The 18,485-nt window shown below is 39.2% G+C and overlaps 1 protein-coding gene across 2 annotated transcripts in view; it reads left to right on the forward strand.

The window, feature by feature from the left end:
• Positions 1 to 18,485, forward strand: part of ZFAND3 (zinc finger AN1-type containing 3) — a 317,651-nt gene that overhangs the window by 211,741 nt on the left and 87,425 nt on the right. For both annotated transcript variants that reach the window (XM_002816836.5, XM_054558760.2), the window contains exon 3: positions 13,336 to 13,518. In XM_002816836.5, coding sequence (XP_002816882.1) covers positions 13,336 to 13,518 — 183 coding nt within the window. The remainder of the gene's footprint in view (positions 1 to 13,335; positions 13,519 to 18,485) is intronic.

The following is an 18,485-nucleotide window of genomic DNA, read 5'->3' on the forward strand; positions in this document are numbered from 1 at the left end:
AGTGGCTCACATCTGTAATCCCAGCACTTTGGGAGGCCGAGCCGGGCAGATCACGAGGTCAGGAGATCGAGACCATCCTGGCTAACATGGTGAAACCCCGTCTCTACTAAAAATACAAAAAAATTAGCCGGGTGTGGTGGCAGGCACCTGTAGTTCGAGCTACTCGGGAGCTGAGGCAGGAGAATGGTGTGAACCCAGGAGGTGGGGCTTGCAGTGAGCCGAGATTGCGCCACTGCACTCCAGCCTGAGTGACAGAGTGAGACTCCGTCTCAAAAAAAAAAAAAAATTCAGTGCCTGTATTATGAGAGGCAGCTGCATTATCTGCCATCCTCACAACACTCCTACACAGGTTTTAACATTTTTGCAGTTGAGGAAACTGAAATAAAAGTAAGTAACTTTCTTATGGTCATGCAGTTTCTAAGTAGCTTAGGCAGGATTCAAACAGTTCTGTCTGATTCTTTGTGTATTATACCTCTAAACTTTCCTGTTTGTTCCTTGCATTTATTTCACATATATCTGATCAATCATTTCTTTACTGATATGCAGAATCAATAATGCAGTTTTCAAAACTTTTATATAATAAGTGCATTTGTCTCTGTTTAAATCAAGGGTCTTACATTTTTGGCTTTCAAGACACAGACATCTTGTATTTGGAGGTTTTTATTTTTGTTTTTACATTTGAAATCACATGCCTTTAGGTGAGACTTACACTTGCCAGTTAGCCACAATGACTAGCACTCCCTGTTGTGTTAGGCCACCTAACTTCACACATTCATGATATCCACCTGGTCCCTGAAAACTTTCCTATTTGTATCCCCAGGATTGGCTTTTTAGTGTACATTGTTAATGAAGCCAAAGACTTCGCTATAATTCACACCAGAGAAATTGTTTTCATTGCATTAGTCTCAAGCTAGCAACTTTTTAAGAAGTCGGAAGAGGAATAGCAATCATAGTTAATTCAAGATTTACTATATGTTAGGCACCATTCTAAGAATTCCACATGTATTATCTGATCTGCAAAATGACTTTATTAGGTAGATAGTATTATTATTCTCATTTGTAGGGAGAAGACTAGGGCAAGAGAAGTTAAGTAACTTGCTCAAGGTTACACAGCTATTAAGAAATAGAGCCAGGATTTCAACTCAGGCAGTCTGGTTACACACACCATACTGGGACAGAGGATATGTAGGTTAATTGTGCATGAGCTTTTCTCACTAGTGGAGAAAGCTTTTGTATCAGTAGTTGATAGCCTTTATATGGAGATAGATACCTTTTAGGAATTGTGAATTATATAAACATCATATATTCTGATACCTTGGATTCACTGGATAAAAATTAGTCGATTAGCCCTAATCTTGGGAAGATCATTGTCATCTTCTCTGAACGTCCCCCGATATGCTTTAATAGATGTAAGAAGAAAGTGTTAGTAAGCCCATCATTTCATCCTTCAAAAAAATATATCTTAGAAGTTTGAACCACTACTTGGTCTTTTACTCTTTGGGAAAGAGATTGACTCCCCTCGTTCCCCCACCCCCATCCTGTCCCCCTCACACCCACCCCGTCTTCATTCACCACTTTTGAGTAGGCAATTCATTTTTTTTTTTTTTTTTTTTTTTTTTTTTTGGGAGACGGAGTCTCTCTCTGTCTCCCAGGCTGTAGCACAGTGGTGCAATCTTGGCTTTCTGCAACTTCCACATCCCAGGTTCAAGCAGTTTTCATGCGTGAGCCTCCTGAGTAGCTGGGATCACAGGTGCATGCCACCATGCCCAGCTGATTTTTGTATTTTTAGTAGAGATGGGGTTTCACCATGTTGGCCAGGCTGGTCTTAAACTCCTGACCTCAGTTGATCCACCCACCTCGGCCTTCCAAAGTGCTGAGATTACAAGCGTGAGCCACCGTGCCTGGCCAAGAAGGCAATTCATTCTTTGCTTCTTTTTCCCCTTCTAGAGATGGAGTTTTGAGATGTTACCTAGGCTGGCCTGGAACTCCTGGGCTCAAGCAATCCTCCTACCTCAGCCTTTCTAGTAGCCAGGTGATATGGTTTGGCTGTGTCCCCACCCAAATCTCATCTTGAATTGTAGTTCCCATAATCCCCACATCATGCCGGTGGGAGGTAATTGTATCATGGGGGCAGTTACCCCCATGCCGTTCTCGTGAAAGTGAGTGAGTTCCCACGAGATCTGATGGTTTTATAAGGAACTTTTCCCTGTTTGCTTGGCACTTCTCTCCTGCCACCTTGTGTAGAAGGACATGTTTGCTTCCCCTTCCGCCATGATTCTAAGTTTCCTGAGGCCTTCCCATCCATGTGAAACTGTGAGTCAATTAAACCTCTTTTCTTTATAAGTTACCCAGTCTTGGGTATTTCTTCATAGCAGCATGAGAACGGACTAATGCACTTGGGACTATAGGCGTGCACCACTGTGCCCAGCTGACATTCTTAAAATATAACGTATTGTATTTCTTGAATTTAAGCTGAACATTTGCAAGTTTTATCTTAAGGGAAAATGTGTATCAAAAGTTAATATCACCACTCTAAGTTGAATTTACTGAAACAGATGCAATGGTCAGCTTAGTAGCAGAGCTTAAATGAAGGAGACCTGAAGATTGGTGGTGTGTGACCCTGGTAGGAGATGATGAGGCTGAGAACTGAGTAGAAATACTCAGGGAGTATTGAGGGAGTATTTAGGGGTAGGAATAGCCCCTTAAGTCAGGAGCTGCCTTTGTGGATAGAGGGAAGCAAGAACGAATAGGACCAGATTGTAAGAGCATACATAGGTGGGCAAGAGCAGTCCCACCACCGCTCTACCCAGTCCCACCACCTACACTTTTCCCAGTCCCACCACCTACACTTTTCCCAGTCCCACCACCATCCTCTCCCTCAAAAGAGGTGCAGTGGGAATTATTTTTTTGTCTTTTCTCCTGTCACATCTGCATGATAAAATGAAAGGCTAATAGCATTAGGACTGTGGATACAATTATAGAAATAATCAGTGATCTAAAAAGGGGGGTGCTAACCTGCTGTTTTTGCTAATTTATTCCCAAATACTTTTCTACTTTTCTATTCTGTTGTCATTGAGGTCTTTATGGGACATTTAAAGCCTTAGGTCTGGGGTAAAATATTGCAGCCTCCAGCCTCTCCAGCAGTTACGTTCATGCCACTTCTGTGCCATTGGAGTAATTCATGAATGACACTAAGAACTGATGGCTTGAGGGGAAATCTTTAGATTATACCAAGGATCAACTGTAAACAAATAGAAGTTTTTTGTTTTGTTTTTAGGCTCCAACTTGCCTATTTTATTTTGTCAGCTTTACCCAATTTTTCCACAATATGCCAAACCCTATCTGTAATTTTGATGGCTGAACTGTATGTATATATGCGCACACAGTATAAAGTGCATATTTTGTTAGAACTAGATTAATGCCACAGTATTCAGAAAACTTCTCCCTGTGTTTTCAAAAAATTGACATATTTTGTGGTTAGACTGAAATGAGGTAAATGTACATGTTATTATAGTACTAATGGATTGTTAGATATTTGCTGTAATGTTAACATTGTTATTTATGCCCTGTAAATGAATATTGAATTTGAAACACTGTTACAGGGAAAACTGTATAGTCTGCACAATAAATGCTGTATAAGAAACAAGCCTTACTCCAAATAATTTTTTTTGCTAGTTCACACCTCTGACTAGTTGGCTCTATAGGTGTGAAGAATCTGGAGAATGTATAATTTCAGTGATAAACTAGATTATAAAGTAAGTTTAATTGCTGCAAAGAGTAAGCTTTGTCAGCTTCATATATTCTCTTGTTGCCTGTTTTTGCAAGACACATTTCAGGATATGCTTTTGGGAGCCAATCTAATGTTACCTGTATTTGCCTCACGTAAAAATGTTAAGCTTTGTGATTTAAATCTAAGCAAGCAGGAAGTGACTTGAGAGACCTTGTAAGTCCTGTTAGGACCAGTTATCCATGATGAATAATAAAGAAGAAATTTTTATATGTGTGGGGATAATTTATGAAATCCAAACATCTACTTATTGACAGCGTGCTTAATATTTCTCCTGTAGGTAGGAGCACTCTTGTTTCCTATAAATAAATTTTGTAGCAATTTAAAATCCATTTTAAATTGTCTGTAAGAGAATTAATATTTTGCAACTTTGTGTGTTCATCAGTATCCAATACGTTAAATTCAGCAAATTTATATTATGTATTATGTGGCAGGCATTTTGCTAGGGGCTGAGGCACACTGTGAATAAGACATTCATTTATCCAACAAATATTTAATAAAGTACCTTCTATGGGTAATCTTAAGGACTTCCCTTAGGGAGTAGTGCTTATATTAAGAGTTCAAATATGAGTAGGATTTACCAAGGTGAATATGAGGATAAAAAATCTTCCACGTGTCGTGAGTAAAGTACTCCATGTTGACGGCCGGGCATGGTAGCTCACGCCTGTAATCCCAGAGTGATTATAGGCACGAGGCTGAGGCAGGGAGATCATTTGAGGTCAGGAGTTTGAGCCTGGCCAACATAGTGAAACCTTGTCTCTACTAAAAACACAAAACTTAGCCGGGTGTGGTGGTGCCCGCCTGCAATCCCAGCTACTCGGGTGGCCAAAGCAGGAGAATTGCTTGAACCCGGGAGGCGCAGGTTGCAGTGAGCCAAGATCGTGCCACTGCACTCCAGCCTGGGCAACAGAGCAAGACTCCATTTCGAAAAAAAAAGAAAAAGAAAAAAAAAGAGCACTCCATGTTGAGAAAGAGCATGGAGTGTCTGAAAAACCAAGAGCACTGGAGAATGGCTAAAGCAAAGAGAGGGAGAGGAGGAGCAGTGGCATCAAATGTGGCTGAAGAAATAGCCAGTAGCCAGTTCTAAGTTATAAGCCATGGTTAGGATTCTGGATCTGGTTGTGAAGGCATTGAGAGGCCATTGAAGGATTTAGGCAGGGAGGTGATGTTATCAGAATTTGTTTTCTTACAATTTTTTTTTTTTTTTTTTTTTTTGCAATCACTGTGGTTGCTTTGTGGAAAGCGGATCAGACTGAGCCAAGAGAGGACACAAAGATTTCAATTAAGATGTTATCGAGTCTGGGCATTGTGTCTCATTCCTGTAATCCCAGCACTTTGGAAAGCCAAGGCAGGCAGATCGCTTGAGGCTGGAAGTTCGAGACCAGCCTGGCCATCATGGCGAAACCCTGTCTCTACTAAAAATACAAAAATTAGCCACACGTGGTGGTGCACACCGGTAGTTCCAGCTACTCGGGAGGCTGAGGCATGAGAATCGCTTGAACCCAAGAGGCTTGAACTCAGGATGCCAAGGTTGCAGTGAGCCGAGATTGCACCACTACACTCCAGCCTGGATGGCAGAGTGAGACTCTGTCTCAAAATAAAAAAGATGCTATCAAAGGAGTCTTATAGATGATGATGGCTTAGACTACAGTGGTAATGGAGAAATAGATGGATTCAAGAGATATTTAGGAGTTGTAAATGACTAGAATGGTAATTTGGGGGATGTAAAATTAAGAAGGGAGAACGTGAAGTTCAAGATAATTCTGACTTTATTCTCTAGGTGAATGTTGATACCATCTGATGAGATGGGAAGAAGGGCAGAAGACAAGGTCTATTTTATTTTTTGAGGTATTACTCAAATTGCAGATTCATGGACATAAATAGGGAACAAAGTCATTTATCATCATTAGGATATATACATGTAGGGGTATGTGTTTGTGTGTATTATATGTATATATTTTTAACTTATTTGAAACTTATTTGAAAGGACATAGGCTGAGCATGGTGGCTTACACCTGTAATCTCGGCACTTTGAGATACCAAGGTGGGAGGATCTCTTTAGCCCAGGAGTTTGTGACCAGCTTGGGCAATATAGTGAGACTCCATCTCTATCAAAAAAAAAAAAAAAAAAAAAAAAGGTAGCTGGGTGTGATGGTGTGCACCTATAGTCCCACCTACTCAGGAGGCTGAGGTGGGAGCATCACTTGGGCCCAGGAAGTTGAGGCTGCAGTGAGCCATGTGTGTGCCACTGCACTCCAGCCTGGGTGACAGAGCGAGACCCTGTCTCAAATTAAAAAAAAAAAAAAAAACAAAGAAGCACACAAAAACAGTGCAGTGTTATTCAGTCTGTCTGTTCTGAGATCAGTGAAGAGAGTCTGATTTTTTAAATTAATAAAAATAATTTTTGAAAGAGAAAAACAAAAAATAAAAATAATTTTTTTTAAAAAGAGAAGATAGTCTGATTTTTAAAAAGAAGGAATCGCCATGTGAGGTTGGGTGAGAATCTGATAGGGTAAAGGTGTTTTGCTTTTGCTTTTTAAAGAAGCTAGAAGATAATATTCATGAAAGGACACCTAAGTAAACTTAGCCACATTCAATAGCTCACAGTTTGCCACATAAGCTACAACATATGCATAAGGTGATAAGGTTTTCATAGTAACCAAGTCCATAAGTGCATTGGTTCTTGCTAACTCCTGTTTAAACAGTTTATTTTTGCTGAGGCTGTTAACCCAGATTAACATCCAACTACCAGAATTTTATTAAGATTTTAATCAGAAGGCTAGAAGTCTGGTTTATGAATTGGCTGGCTACTAATGGCTTTGTAGCTTTTTAAAATAAGATATTTAAGTTTTGCGGTTGAGATGGGGGTGGGGGACAATGCAGCTTTAGAAAACCAGAAATGTTTCTATGAACGGAAGCTGTAGCCTATTATGGACGTAAATTGGGTGGAGAAGGGATGGTGAGCAGAACCCTGTTCTGTTAAAGGAGACCTTTATACAGTGCCTTGTATGAACCAAACTCTTGAGATACGGGAAATGAATTTTTATTTTTAAGTGGATTGAGAAACAAAACCCCTGGCAACCTTCTCCATTTTTAAAAATTTGACTGCTTGAAACATGAAGTATTTTATGGTGTGAAATACCAAACTAAAGCTTCTGGTGGGTGCATGGATTTGTAATCTGTGATATATAGTCAGATGGGGTTTGGAGACTGAGAATGGAAATGTGGGAACCAGCAGTGTACCCTGTGCAGGCTGTGAGCTGTTACATTTTGGGAAGCTGGGAAGTGGTTGCTTCAGTGGTGCATGCTGTAGTGGGAAGAGCACAAACATTAAGAGTCAAATAAAGCTGAGTCTCAAACCCTAGCTCTAGCATTTGTTAAGGAGGGAGCAGGTTTGCCCAGCCTTGCCATACACACTGTCCTCTGCTCACTTGTGGTGATGATATCTACTGCCCAGTTTATTTTGAGGGCTAAGTGAGAAAATGAATGCAAAGCCCCTGGCAGAGTGCTTGACTCATAGGAGGTGCTTAATTCTTAGTTCCTCTTCTACTTCGATTTTGGTTTCCTGTATACCCAGCTTTAGTGTCTACAATAAAGATAGAAGCCTTATTAGTGAGCCCAAGTAGTCCTAATGAGTAAGTTGGAACAAGTGCAGTTGAATTTCTCATCTCTACTTACTGATTATGAATGTAGAAATTCACAGGTATTAAGCACTTTATCTTTTAGAAATGCCGACCCACATGATGCTAAGAGTACCCTTAAAGACACACAAAACAGTTTACGAAAGCTTTAAAATAACAATTGATAAATACTTTTAAATGTAATCCAGTGATGGACTTTCTGCAGGAAAGCATTGGCCACTTATTTGTCCAGTTAATGTTTATTGAGAACCATTTTTTGTCCTGGATCCTGAATAATGTAGGAGACTGACAAGTGAATGGATGATTCTTATATACCATAGTAAGTCTTGTGCTATGGGAAATCGCAGAGTGCTGTGCCAAGAGAATTTGGTAATACGTACCAAATGCTGTAAAAATGTACGTCCTCTCTTACCAGTTGCTATACTTCTATGATATAACTTAAGGAAGCTCAATGAAATCTTGTTTATAATAGTGAAAAGTTGGTAAATGAAAACGTGTAACACTAGTGGATTGGTTTAGTTCATGTATCTATAAATGAATGAGACCACGTACTCATTAGTGATCACCCATTTATATTTGACAAAGAAGAAACATTCATGATACCTTGCTAAGAGGAAAAAAATAGGTTATGGAACAGGGTTAAAAAGAATTAATTTGTTTTCAATGAGAGAAAAAGTTTAGCAAAATTACCGAAATTCTTTTTAAATATTTTGAAGAAATCATTCTGAAAGGCGTATTATTGTAATAATCTAGAAGTGGGATTGGGGGTCTAAGCATCTTGCCAAATCGGCATTGTACATCTGAAAGATAAACAATGGGGCATGTGCATATCAAAGGAAGTATTGCATAGTGGCTAGATAGGGTGTAGTTCTAGAGAGACTGCCCAGGTTAATGGGCTTGTGAAGCAGAACAGGACAAAGTGCTTTCACAGTGCTCCCAGTATTTTAGGTGCATTTCGTAGTAAGAAGATTGACGTGTGAAAAATCATTCTGAAAACAGTGGAGAAAACTATGCCAGTGAGTATGTGAGTAGCCAGTCCCAGGGACTTCACTGGTTATTTTGACTTTGCTAGCACCATTAGGTCACTTTATCTTCTGGAGACATTCCATTTCTGGGTACTAAAGGTTTCAAGCATATCTTTGTTGAGAAATTATTTTTCCCCTTAGATGATAATAGGTAAGTTGCCAAGATTTGGGCTGCTGTTCACTCTTAACGGTATTCCCATTAAAGTGCAAACGTTTTTAAACTCAGTTTTTACAAGTAACAGTTTGCTTTGGAAAAGCTTTATTCACATAAACCTCTTTCAGGCTGACAACTTTATTCAAGGACAAGTTTAAGACCTTTGGATATACCATTAACTCAACTAACTTATAAAATTAGTTATTCCTAAGTTTTTTTCTCATTTAGAGAGGTGGATAAGCTTGGAGATTTCTAGTTATCTCATTTATATGAGAATTATAAAATATATCAAGGGAACAGACCTTCACTGTGTCTGGACCTTTCATCTGCACTGTTCTCCAGTGTAGAATGATGGGAGGCAGGCTCTGTGCCTCATATTTTGTTGTTTACTTCTTTTCATGTAATATAAATCTGTTCCCCTTCATTTTCAGAGTAGACTTCTGAGAGTTTCTTTCTTTTTGGCAGTAATCAGAAGTTGGATGCTGGATGGTTCAGAAAGAAAGGCCTAAGAGAATAAGAACTGTGATGCAAATATCAGGGCCAAAATGAAGAGATAACTCTTACTTAGTGCCCGTTTCTTTAAGTTAGGAAAATATCTTTTCTTTTTAATTCTGTCATTTGTTGAGTACTCATGTGCTAGGTTCTTCATGTACATTATCTTATTTAATCCACATTTTCCTGAGAGGTATAAATAACCACCTCCCTTTGTTTTACAGAAGGCCCCAAAAGATTAAACAATTTGCTTTTAGCTATATGCCCAGTAAATAGCAAGGTCAGGATTTGAATCCAGGTCTTCACTCTAAAGCTCTTTGTATTGCACAGACTTTGGCATGGAAGTTAGAAAATCCTAACTCAGTTTCTGGTGAGTTGTAGTAATTTTCTCAGCTCTTGCATTCTCTATCTGTAAAATGAGAGGATCGAGCTGAATTTTTAAAGTCATTACTGGTTGTAACATTCTGTAATTCCTGGATTCTTTTTCAGATTCAAGTAGAGAATATATAGAGCTTCTACTCCTCTCTTTGTGAGCAGCCAGTTGGGTTTGTATGTTAGCCTAATGATGTTATGACACCATCACCCTGTGCAGGTGTAGAAAAGGCATAGAAGGAGGATGGGTTAAAAGAAGGTAACACTGTGTCAACTGCTAATTCCTAAAAGAAAACCTGAAGTTTTTGAACTGCCAATTCACAAAAGAGAACTTGAAAGTACCTGAGCATCAAAGTAGCATGGCAAGCATGGGCTGGAGAGTGTGTGGGTGGGACCTGGTATTCATAATTGTCTTTAGATACCAACATCCTTCACCTTCAAAGGCTTATTGTGCCTGAGTGAGTAAGTTTCAGTGTGTGCATCTGTCTCCAAGCATTGGGGATTATGCTAGATGGTACAGTGATGACTCAGTTTCAGTTCTTTCAGGATCATATAACATTTCCAATTAAACGGTAGACAGAAGGTTATGGGAGGGACACAATGATTATTGACATAGGAGAGCTAATGAGATTACATGACATAAAAAAGAAGTATCATTATTGCAGTATTTTTATTCCATTGATATAGTACCTTTTTCTTGAAGGTGCTATACAAATAACACTGAGATAATAAGCCATTTGTAAATGTCAAAACATGGAAGAACAAGAAAGTGGCTAGGAGAAATAAATACACAGAAAAGAAGCAGTGGGGACTTTAGAGCACTGATCACCTTAGCAGTTACTAACTGGCTACATTCATTGCACTCACTAGTGGTGCTGGAAATGGCTGGGGGCTTGACAAGGAGGTCTCTTCCTTGGGCCATCTTGGTGATCACAGTGCCACATCCTGTGGTTGTGATTGAAGACCATGGACTTTGTTGTCAAATGGACCTGTCCTTGCTACTTATTAGCTGTTAACTTGGAAAAAATTACCTAAACTTTCTGAACCTCAATTTCTTTATCATTAAAATGATGTTATTTATACCTTCCTTGTTAGGGTTTTCCTGAGGATTAACATAAATACGTTATACACATAAAATATTTAGTTCAGTGCCTGGCACATAATAAATGCATCATAAATGCTAGCTATTCTTACGCTTAGAATATGTCAAAAGGTAGTGATTCTGATGAAGTTATAGAGTATGATAGCAACACTTCCCTCTGGTTCGAATGCTATGTCAAGTTGTAAGAATCTTGTACTTCTCTGAATTGATATAATAAAATATAATCTGTACTTCATAGAGTAGCATTAGATTTTTAAAATATATAGAGAATATAGACAATAATCACACTCAGATACCTACCAACAGCTTAAGAAATAAAAAATTACAGAACAAGATAGAAGACCCGTTTTTCTCCTTATCCCTTGGCCTCAAAGAAGTAATCGCTATCCCGAATCTGGTATATTATTTCCTTGAATGTTTTTATCTTGTAATTATTATCATTCATGTATCCATAAACAATATGTGGTATTCTTAACATATTTTAAATTTTTATATAAGTATTATTATACCGTGTATATCTTTCTGTAGCTCACTTGCTTTTCTCTCTCAACATTCTTTTTGAGATTTTTCTGTTATACTTGTAGCCTTATTCATTTAATCACTGTAGAGCATTTTAAGATCAATTTTCTGTTAATGGACATTACCTGTCTTTGGATATTTTTGTGTGCCTCTCACCATCTTACCACCCTCCCTCAATCTGAGATTTAACTGCTATTCTGAATTATGCTAATATTCAGGGGCTTTGAAAAGGTTTAAGGCCAGGCGCTGTGGCCCACACCTGTAATCCCAGCACTTTGGGAGACTGAGGCAGGCGGATCACCTGAGGCCAGGAGTTGGAGACCAGCCTGGCCAACATGATGAAACCCTGTCTCTACAAAAATACAAAAATTAGCTGGGTGTGGTGGCACACGTCTGTAATCCCAGCTACTCGGGGGCTGAGGCAGGAGGAATTGCTTGAGCCTGGGAGACAGACGGAGGTTGCAGTGAGCCGAGATCATGCCACTGCACTCCAGCCTGGCCAACAGAGTGAGACTGTGTCTCAAGAAAAAACGAAAATAATTCATTCTCTAATTGTTGGATACTTGGTCTTTGTATGCTTATTAATTATTTTGTGTGAGCGTTACATTAAAATCGTCCCCTGTAGGAAATTTGTCAGTTTCTCATCAATATAACCATTTTTGCTTTAAGTACAGTTGGCCCTTGAACAACACGAGTTTGAACTTTGTATGCCTGCTTATATGAAGCTTTTCAACCAAACCCAGATCAAAAATACGGGATGCTAAACCTGTGTATATGGAGGACCAATATTTAATATACGCTGGTTCAGTAGGGCTGACTGTGGAACCTGAGTATATGCGGGAGTTCTGAAACCAGTCCCCCGTGTATATTAACGGACGACAGTATTTTGTGGCTTTGGAGAAGCCTCTTTTACTATTTTATAATGATCCTCTTCATCTCTAATAATACTTTTGACTTAAAGTCTACGTATTCTGACAGTACTCTAGCCATACTAGCTTTCTGTTCATCCCCTCCTCTCCCCTCCCGTTTTTCTTTTTCTTTCCTTTTCCTTTCTTGGTTCTTTCTTTTCCTCTTCTCCTCTCCCTCTCCCCCTCCCCTCCCTTTTCTCCTCTCTCTCCTTTCTCTGTTCCTGTCCTGTCCTGTCCTTTCCTCCCTTCCCCTTCCCCTGTCCTTTCCCCTTCCCTTTCCCCCTCTTTCTTTCTTACTCCTGGACTCAAGAGATACTCCCAAGTAGTTGAGACTACAAGTGTGCACCACCACCCTCAGCTAATTTTTTAAAACTTTTAGAGATGAGGTCTTGCTGTGTTGCCCATGTTTGTCTCAAACTTCAGGCCTCAAGCAGTCCTCCTGCCTCAGTCTTCAAAAATGCTAAGATTATAGTCGTGAGCTACTGTGCCCTGCCTGTTCATTTATGTTTATTTGCCAGGTACATTTTTTTTTATATACGATTGTGTTATTCTTGGGGGATTGGCTACAGGACTCCCCTGCATATACCAAAATCTGTGCATACTCAGGTTCATCAGTCTGCACTGCAGAACCATCGTATATGGAAAGTAGGCCTTCCATATATGATTTTTGCATCCCGTGAATATTGTATTTTTGATCTGCATTTGGTTGAAAAAAATCCACATACAAGTGGACCCACACGGTTCAAACCCATGATGTTCAAGGATTAACTATACTTTAACATTTTGTTTATCCTCTCATATTTATGTTTTTAGTATGTCCCTTGTAAATTGAATACAACTGGACTTTATTTAGTCCAAATATTCTGTCTTTTAGCTGATAAGTTCAGTCTGTTTACATTTATTACCATTACTGACATATTTATACTTATTTCTACCATCTTATTATGTGTTTTCTGTTTACTCTGCTGTTTTCTCTGCTGCCTTTTTCCTTATGACCTTTCCTTCTGAAAAGTTTGAAAAATGTTCTTTATTTCCTTTTTCCTTCTGATTACCCTTAAATTTTTAACATGCATCTTTGGCTTTGCACAGAACGTTAAAATCAGTATGTTTGCATTCTTCTGAATAATAAGGGACCTTGGAAAACTTTTAACTCTAGTACCTTCCACTAATCTTAAACGTTTTTGACCAGTGTTTTACTCCCGTGGTTTTTTAGTCGCCCAGATCAGTCTTTATTATTGCTGTTGTTACATTTAATTTTTGTACCAACTTCCATTGTTTTCTAATCCTCAGAGACTGTGAACTGCTTAATTAAGCTCACTTTCTATTTTTCTTCAGATTTTCAAAAGAAACAGCCAGACGATGATTCCGCTCCAAGTACAAGTAACAGCCAATCAGATTTGTTTTCCGAAGAGACCACCAGTGACAACAACAATACCTCGATAACCACGCCAACTCTTAGTCCCAGCCAGCAGCCGCTTCCGACAGAACTGAATGTAACTTCACCGAGTAAAGAGGAGTGTAAGTGCCTGGCTTCTGAGGGGTGGTAGAGAGAGCAGCCTAAGAACTTTAGATGAGCATCTTGGTAATGCCTAACCCCAGAAAAAACAGCACTTCTTTTAATTCAAGATAAGTGTCCACATACAAAGCCCAAGCTCAGCAAGTTAGAGAATAAGTTTCAGCCATTCCTGAAGAAATAGCCTTTTATACCGTCAAAGTACATGAAGTTTGAACCAGTCTAGAGAGCAGTGGCTCTCACCTATGTCTGCACATTAGAATCCACTGGGGGTTTTTAAAACAATTTTAATCTTTAGCACCATTCCCTCATTCTCATTTAATTGATCTGGAGGGAGGCCCAGGGATCTGTTATTTTTAACTCTGCAGAGGATTTCTAATGTGCAGCAAGGGACCAGTAAGGGATTCTAACCCTAAAACCCTAATTTAGGAGCCTTAGATTGAAACTTTACCTCTGTCACTAACTGGGCCTTGACTGTTTCTAAGCATTTAACTGAGATAACACTATACTTCATAGAACATAGGATGTTTAAAGGAAGGAGGAGATGGTATTACTCTTCTGTAAGTCTTCAGTGTTGGAATGCTATTATGTAGGTGATATAGAAGTTCACTGTCTACTTAATTTATTTTTATTTTTATTTTTATTTATTTATTTTTTTATTTTTTTTGAGATAGAGACTCATCCTGTTGCCCAGGCTGGAGTGTGGTGGTACCATCTCAGCTGACTGCAACCTCTGCCTCCTGGGTTCAAGTGATTCTCCTGCCTCAGCCTCCTGAGTAGCTGGCATTACAGGTGCCTGCCACCATGCCTGGCTAATTTTTATATTTTTAGTAGAAACAGGATCTCACCATGTTGGCCAAGCTGGTCTCGAACTCCTGACCTCAAATGATCTAACCACCTCGGTCTCCCAAAGTACTGGGATTACAGGCATGAGCCACCATGCCCAGCCCATTGTCTGCTTAATTTTTATAATGTCATAATATACATCTTTTTCCCTCCATCCCCCATCCCTGGCGGTATGTGAAACATACATCTCTTTTAGGGCACAAATATAGTTGATAGTATTTGTTGAAAATTATAGGGATATTATGACATAGTAGTTTTTGCCTTTTAAAAGCTCTACTTGGCCAAGCCAGGAGGATTGCTTGAGGCCAGGAATTTGAGACCAGCCTAGACAACATGGTGAGACTCGTGTCTCTACCAAAAAAAAAAAAAAAAAAAATTAGCCAGGCGTGGTGGTGTGTGTTTATGGTCTCAGCTGCTTGGGAAGCTGAAGCAGGAGGATCTCTTGAGCCCGAGAGTTCAGGGTTACAGTGGACTATGGTCTCACCATTACACTGCAGCCTTGTGAGACCTGGCCTTTTTTTTCTTTGAAAGCTAAGTTGAAATTTAGTATTTCAAGTTTCATGAATATCTAGAAACACAGTAGGTTAGAATGTTCTGTGTTCTGTATACTAACTTTGGAAAGGTTAGCAGAAAACAAATATTTATCTAAATCTGTCATAAACTGCTGTATTTGGTAATATTGAGAATATAAAATAAGCAAGGTCATAGTCTTTGTCCTCAAAGAATTTGAAGGGGAAATTAAACATATTTGTTATAGTTTATCAGTGGTTATCAACCAAGAGTGATCTCCCACCCCACAGCCCCAGAACATTTGATAATGTCTGGAGACCAGGAATGCTGCTAAATGTCCTGCATCACATAGGACAGTCCTCTGCAACAAAAAATCATTCAGCTCACAATGCCAGTAATGCTGAGCTTGACAAACCCTGATACATGTTTGCATACACCCATGTTGGTCCTTATGTATTAAAGACAGCAGCTGTTGAAGGACATTGACCTACTGAGGAAGTGGTGGTAAGGATGGATAGAAGGTGGTGAAGAGACATACTAGACAGAGTAGAATGAACTGTGGAAGGAAAGCTGCATGGAGTTTCTCAATGGCAAATGACTGTCTTAGGGCCATTTGTGGAAGAGAATGAAAGACAAGGCTGAAAGGGTAAGTCGTGGCCAAGACATAGAGGCTAAATGTCCAGCTAAGCTATTTGGACTTGAGACAGTAGCCATGTTTTTGAGCAGAGGAAGTGATATTATTACAGTTCTTTGGAGAAGTAATCTTGGTTGTATTGAAAATGGAAAGGATTAAACAGGAATAACATTGCAAAGAGAGAATTTTTTTTAATATTATAACTTATTGAATAGAGGCCAAGGCAGGTGTAGAAATCATATAAGAGGAGAAAAAAAAAAAAACAGTGAAAATGGTAGTGGTCATGCTAAGGCAGTAGATTTTGTTTTGTTTTAAAAAATCTTTTCAAGATCATGTACTTACTGAGGAGCTGATGACAGCTGTGGCCCCTTGTCCTAGAAAAATATATGCCATCCATTTATACCCAATTTTGCATAAAATTTCTCTACAGCTTTTTATGGCCCTTGGGTTAAGAACTCCTGGTCTAAGGAAAAAGTTGATCAGGATCTCATCTGATGGAAACTGGATTGGATTTGTGCATACCAGGATCGGGCCACCACAAATCAATTCAAGCCACCAAAATGCATGTGAGGCTGAGATAACAGTAGCTACCATTTATTGAGCACTTTATATATGAGACATTATTCTACATGCATATTTTCTCATTGTTTTTCATGATAACCCAATGAGGTAGATAGTGTCATTATACTCATTCCATAGATGAGGAATTAGACACAAAAAGATTAAGTAATTTGCCTGTGGTCACAAACGAGTAGATACCAGAACCAGGATTCAAATTTAGGCATTTGGCTTCAGAGTTCATACTTTTAATCAGTTAATTCACAATGTGAAATACAACTGTCACAGAGAATAATATTTGTGTGGGCAAGAGGAATGCTTTCTCTCCCTGTCATTAAGATATGTGGAAATCCACATCATAACCAAGAGTTACTTGCCAGTTTAGGCCACTGTAGACTGCTATGGTTTTTTTTTTTTTTTTTTTTTTTTAATATGAATACCTTCAGCCTGATTAAAGATGTCTAGTTCTACTAGCTTCATTTCCTTTCTCTCTCTTCTTGGTGACATCATTGCTTTGAACCATTGTATGTTTCTCTTAGACTTACACTCTCTGAAGCTAATCTCTTTCCGAATTCCTCAAGTTTCTACAGATCTAGGGAAATGAGATTTGCCAGTTGGAGATATGGTGATGACTTAAGTTTGTATTGTGTGCAACTGGGCAGGTTGAGTTGGAGCTCAGAGGAGTGAAGTCAAGATTGGCTTCATCCACATGGAGATGATAGTTTAAGCCATAGGTATTAAGTGAGGTTGCCAAGGGTGAGAGCAAAGAAAAGCAGAGAGGGCTGGGCACATGGCTCACGCCTGTAATCCCAGCATTTTGGGAGGCCGATGCAAGATCACAAGGTGAAGAGATCGAGACCATCCTGGCCAACATGGTGAAACCCCGTCTCTACAAAAATACAAAAATTAGTCGAGCATGGTGGTGGGCACCTGTAGTCCCAGCTACTCGGGAGGCTGAGGCAGGGGAATCGCTTGAACCCGGGAGGTGAGGTTGCAGTGAGCTGAGATCACTCTACTGCACTCCAGTCTGGCGACAGAGTGAGACTCCATCTCAAAAAAAAAAAAAAAAAGAAAAGAAAAGAAAAGCAGTGAGGATAAACCTGTGAGTGAAACTTCTGCACTTAAGGAGCAAAAAGGATAGAGGAGGCAACTGAAGAAGTCAGGAGGAGAATGATAGTGGGCAAGGTCACAAAAGCCAAAGAACAAATTTCAATTTAGATAATAATGTTAGCTCACATTTATGAAACATTTGCTATATTCTAGACATTCTTCAAAGTTCTTTAGATGCGGTAACATTTAATTTTCAATATAGCCTATTAGGGTAGGTGCTTTTATTATACTTGTTTTTACAGATGAGGACATTAAAGCTCAGAGAGGTTCATTAACTTTTTGCCCAAAGTTATAGAGCTATTGCAAGGCAGTGAAGCCCATGCTCTTAACACATGAATTTGGATCTAGAGCCTATGCTTTCAGTCACTATAAGATATTGTCACAATATTATGAAAATGCTACCAAGGCTGTAAACTGACAAAGAGGCACTTGGATTTGGTGATTGTAAGAGGGATTACCTAAATAAACTATTTAATAAACTGTTTCAGTGGTTTGTATATTCATTTAGCAATCTTTGCTGAGTGTCTACTATATGTTAGACACTAAGTTAAGTGCTGAGTACAGAAATGAGTAAGATTAGGTCTTTATACATAAGGAGGTCACCTTTTTGACTACATATGTCTCTCTCTGGGAGTCTGGCTTGTTCTCCCAAACAGGTGCATAAGAATTTTGGGGTGGAAGGGAGGAAGTAGCTAGTAGTGGTTAACAGGCATGTCATTTGCAAAGCTTTTTCAGGTCAGCTTTGCTCCCTCACCTAGGTTGAAAGCAGCTGTGCTAGAGTGAGGAAGATGTGTGCCAGATTTGGGGGTTGAGAATATGGGGTAAGAAAAGTACCCTGAGTTTGTTAAGAGCTGTCAGGGTGGATGCTTTAAAAATCAGTGGGAGATAAAGTGATTGCCTAGTAGCAGTGAAGACCCAAGTGAGACACTGGACAGCCTGATCCATCTACATCTTGCAAATTTTTTAAGCTGTGATCTACCAAGGTGACAAAGGATGGCGGAAGAGGCAGCAGGAGATTGCCTATGTTGATATTTTAGTATCCTCAAGGGACCAGAATTTCATCTGTGGGTTCCTTCTTAGCTTCCCCTAAAGAGATGTTGAGAAATAAGATGTAGCAGTTGTTGGAAAATGAATTTGGGATGCCAAATCCAAGTACCATGAAATTTGTAAACTATTCAGTAGTTATGGATCCATTATTATTGCATAGAGCTAGAAGTGCTACATTTTGTTTGGGGCTTGTGGAAGGTTTTATTATTTTTTTTCCTAATATACAAGAAAACGGATATTGCTTAAATCTACTTTCAGCTTCTTACT

The sequence above is a fragment of the Pongo abelii genome, chromosome 5, assembly GCF_028885655.2.
Source record: "Pongo abelii isolate AG06213 chromosome 5, NHGRI_mPonAbe1-v2.0_pri, whole genome shotgun sequence".
In the NCBI taxonomy this organism is placed as follows: Eukaryota; Metazoa; Chordata; class Mammalia; order Primates; family Hominidae; genus Pongo; species Pongo abelii.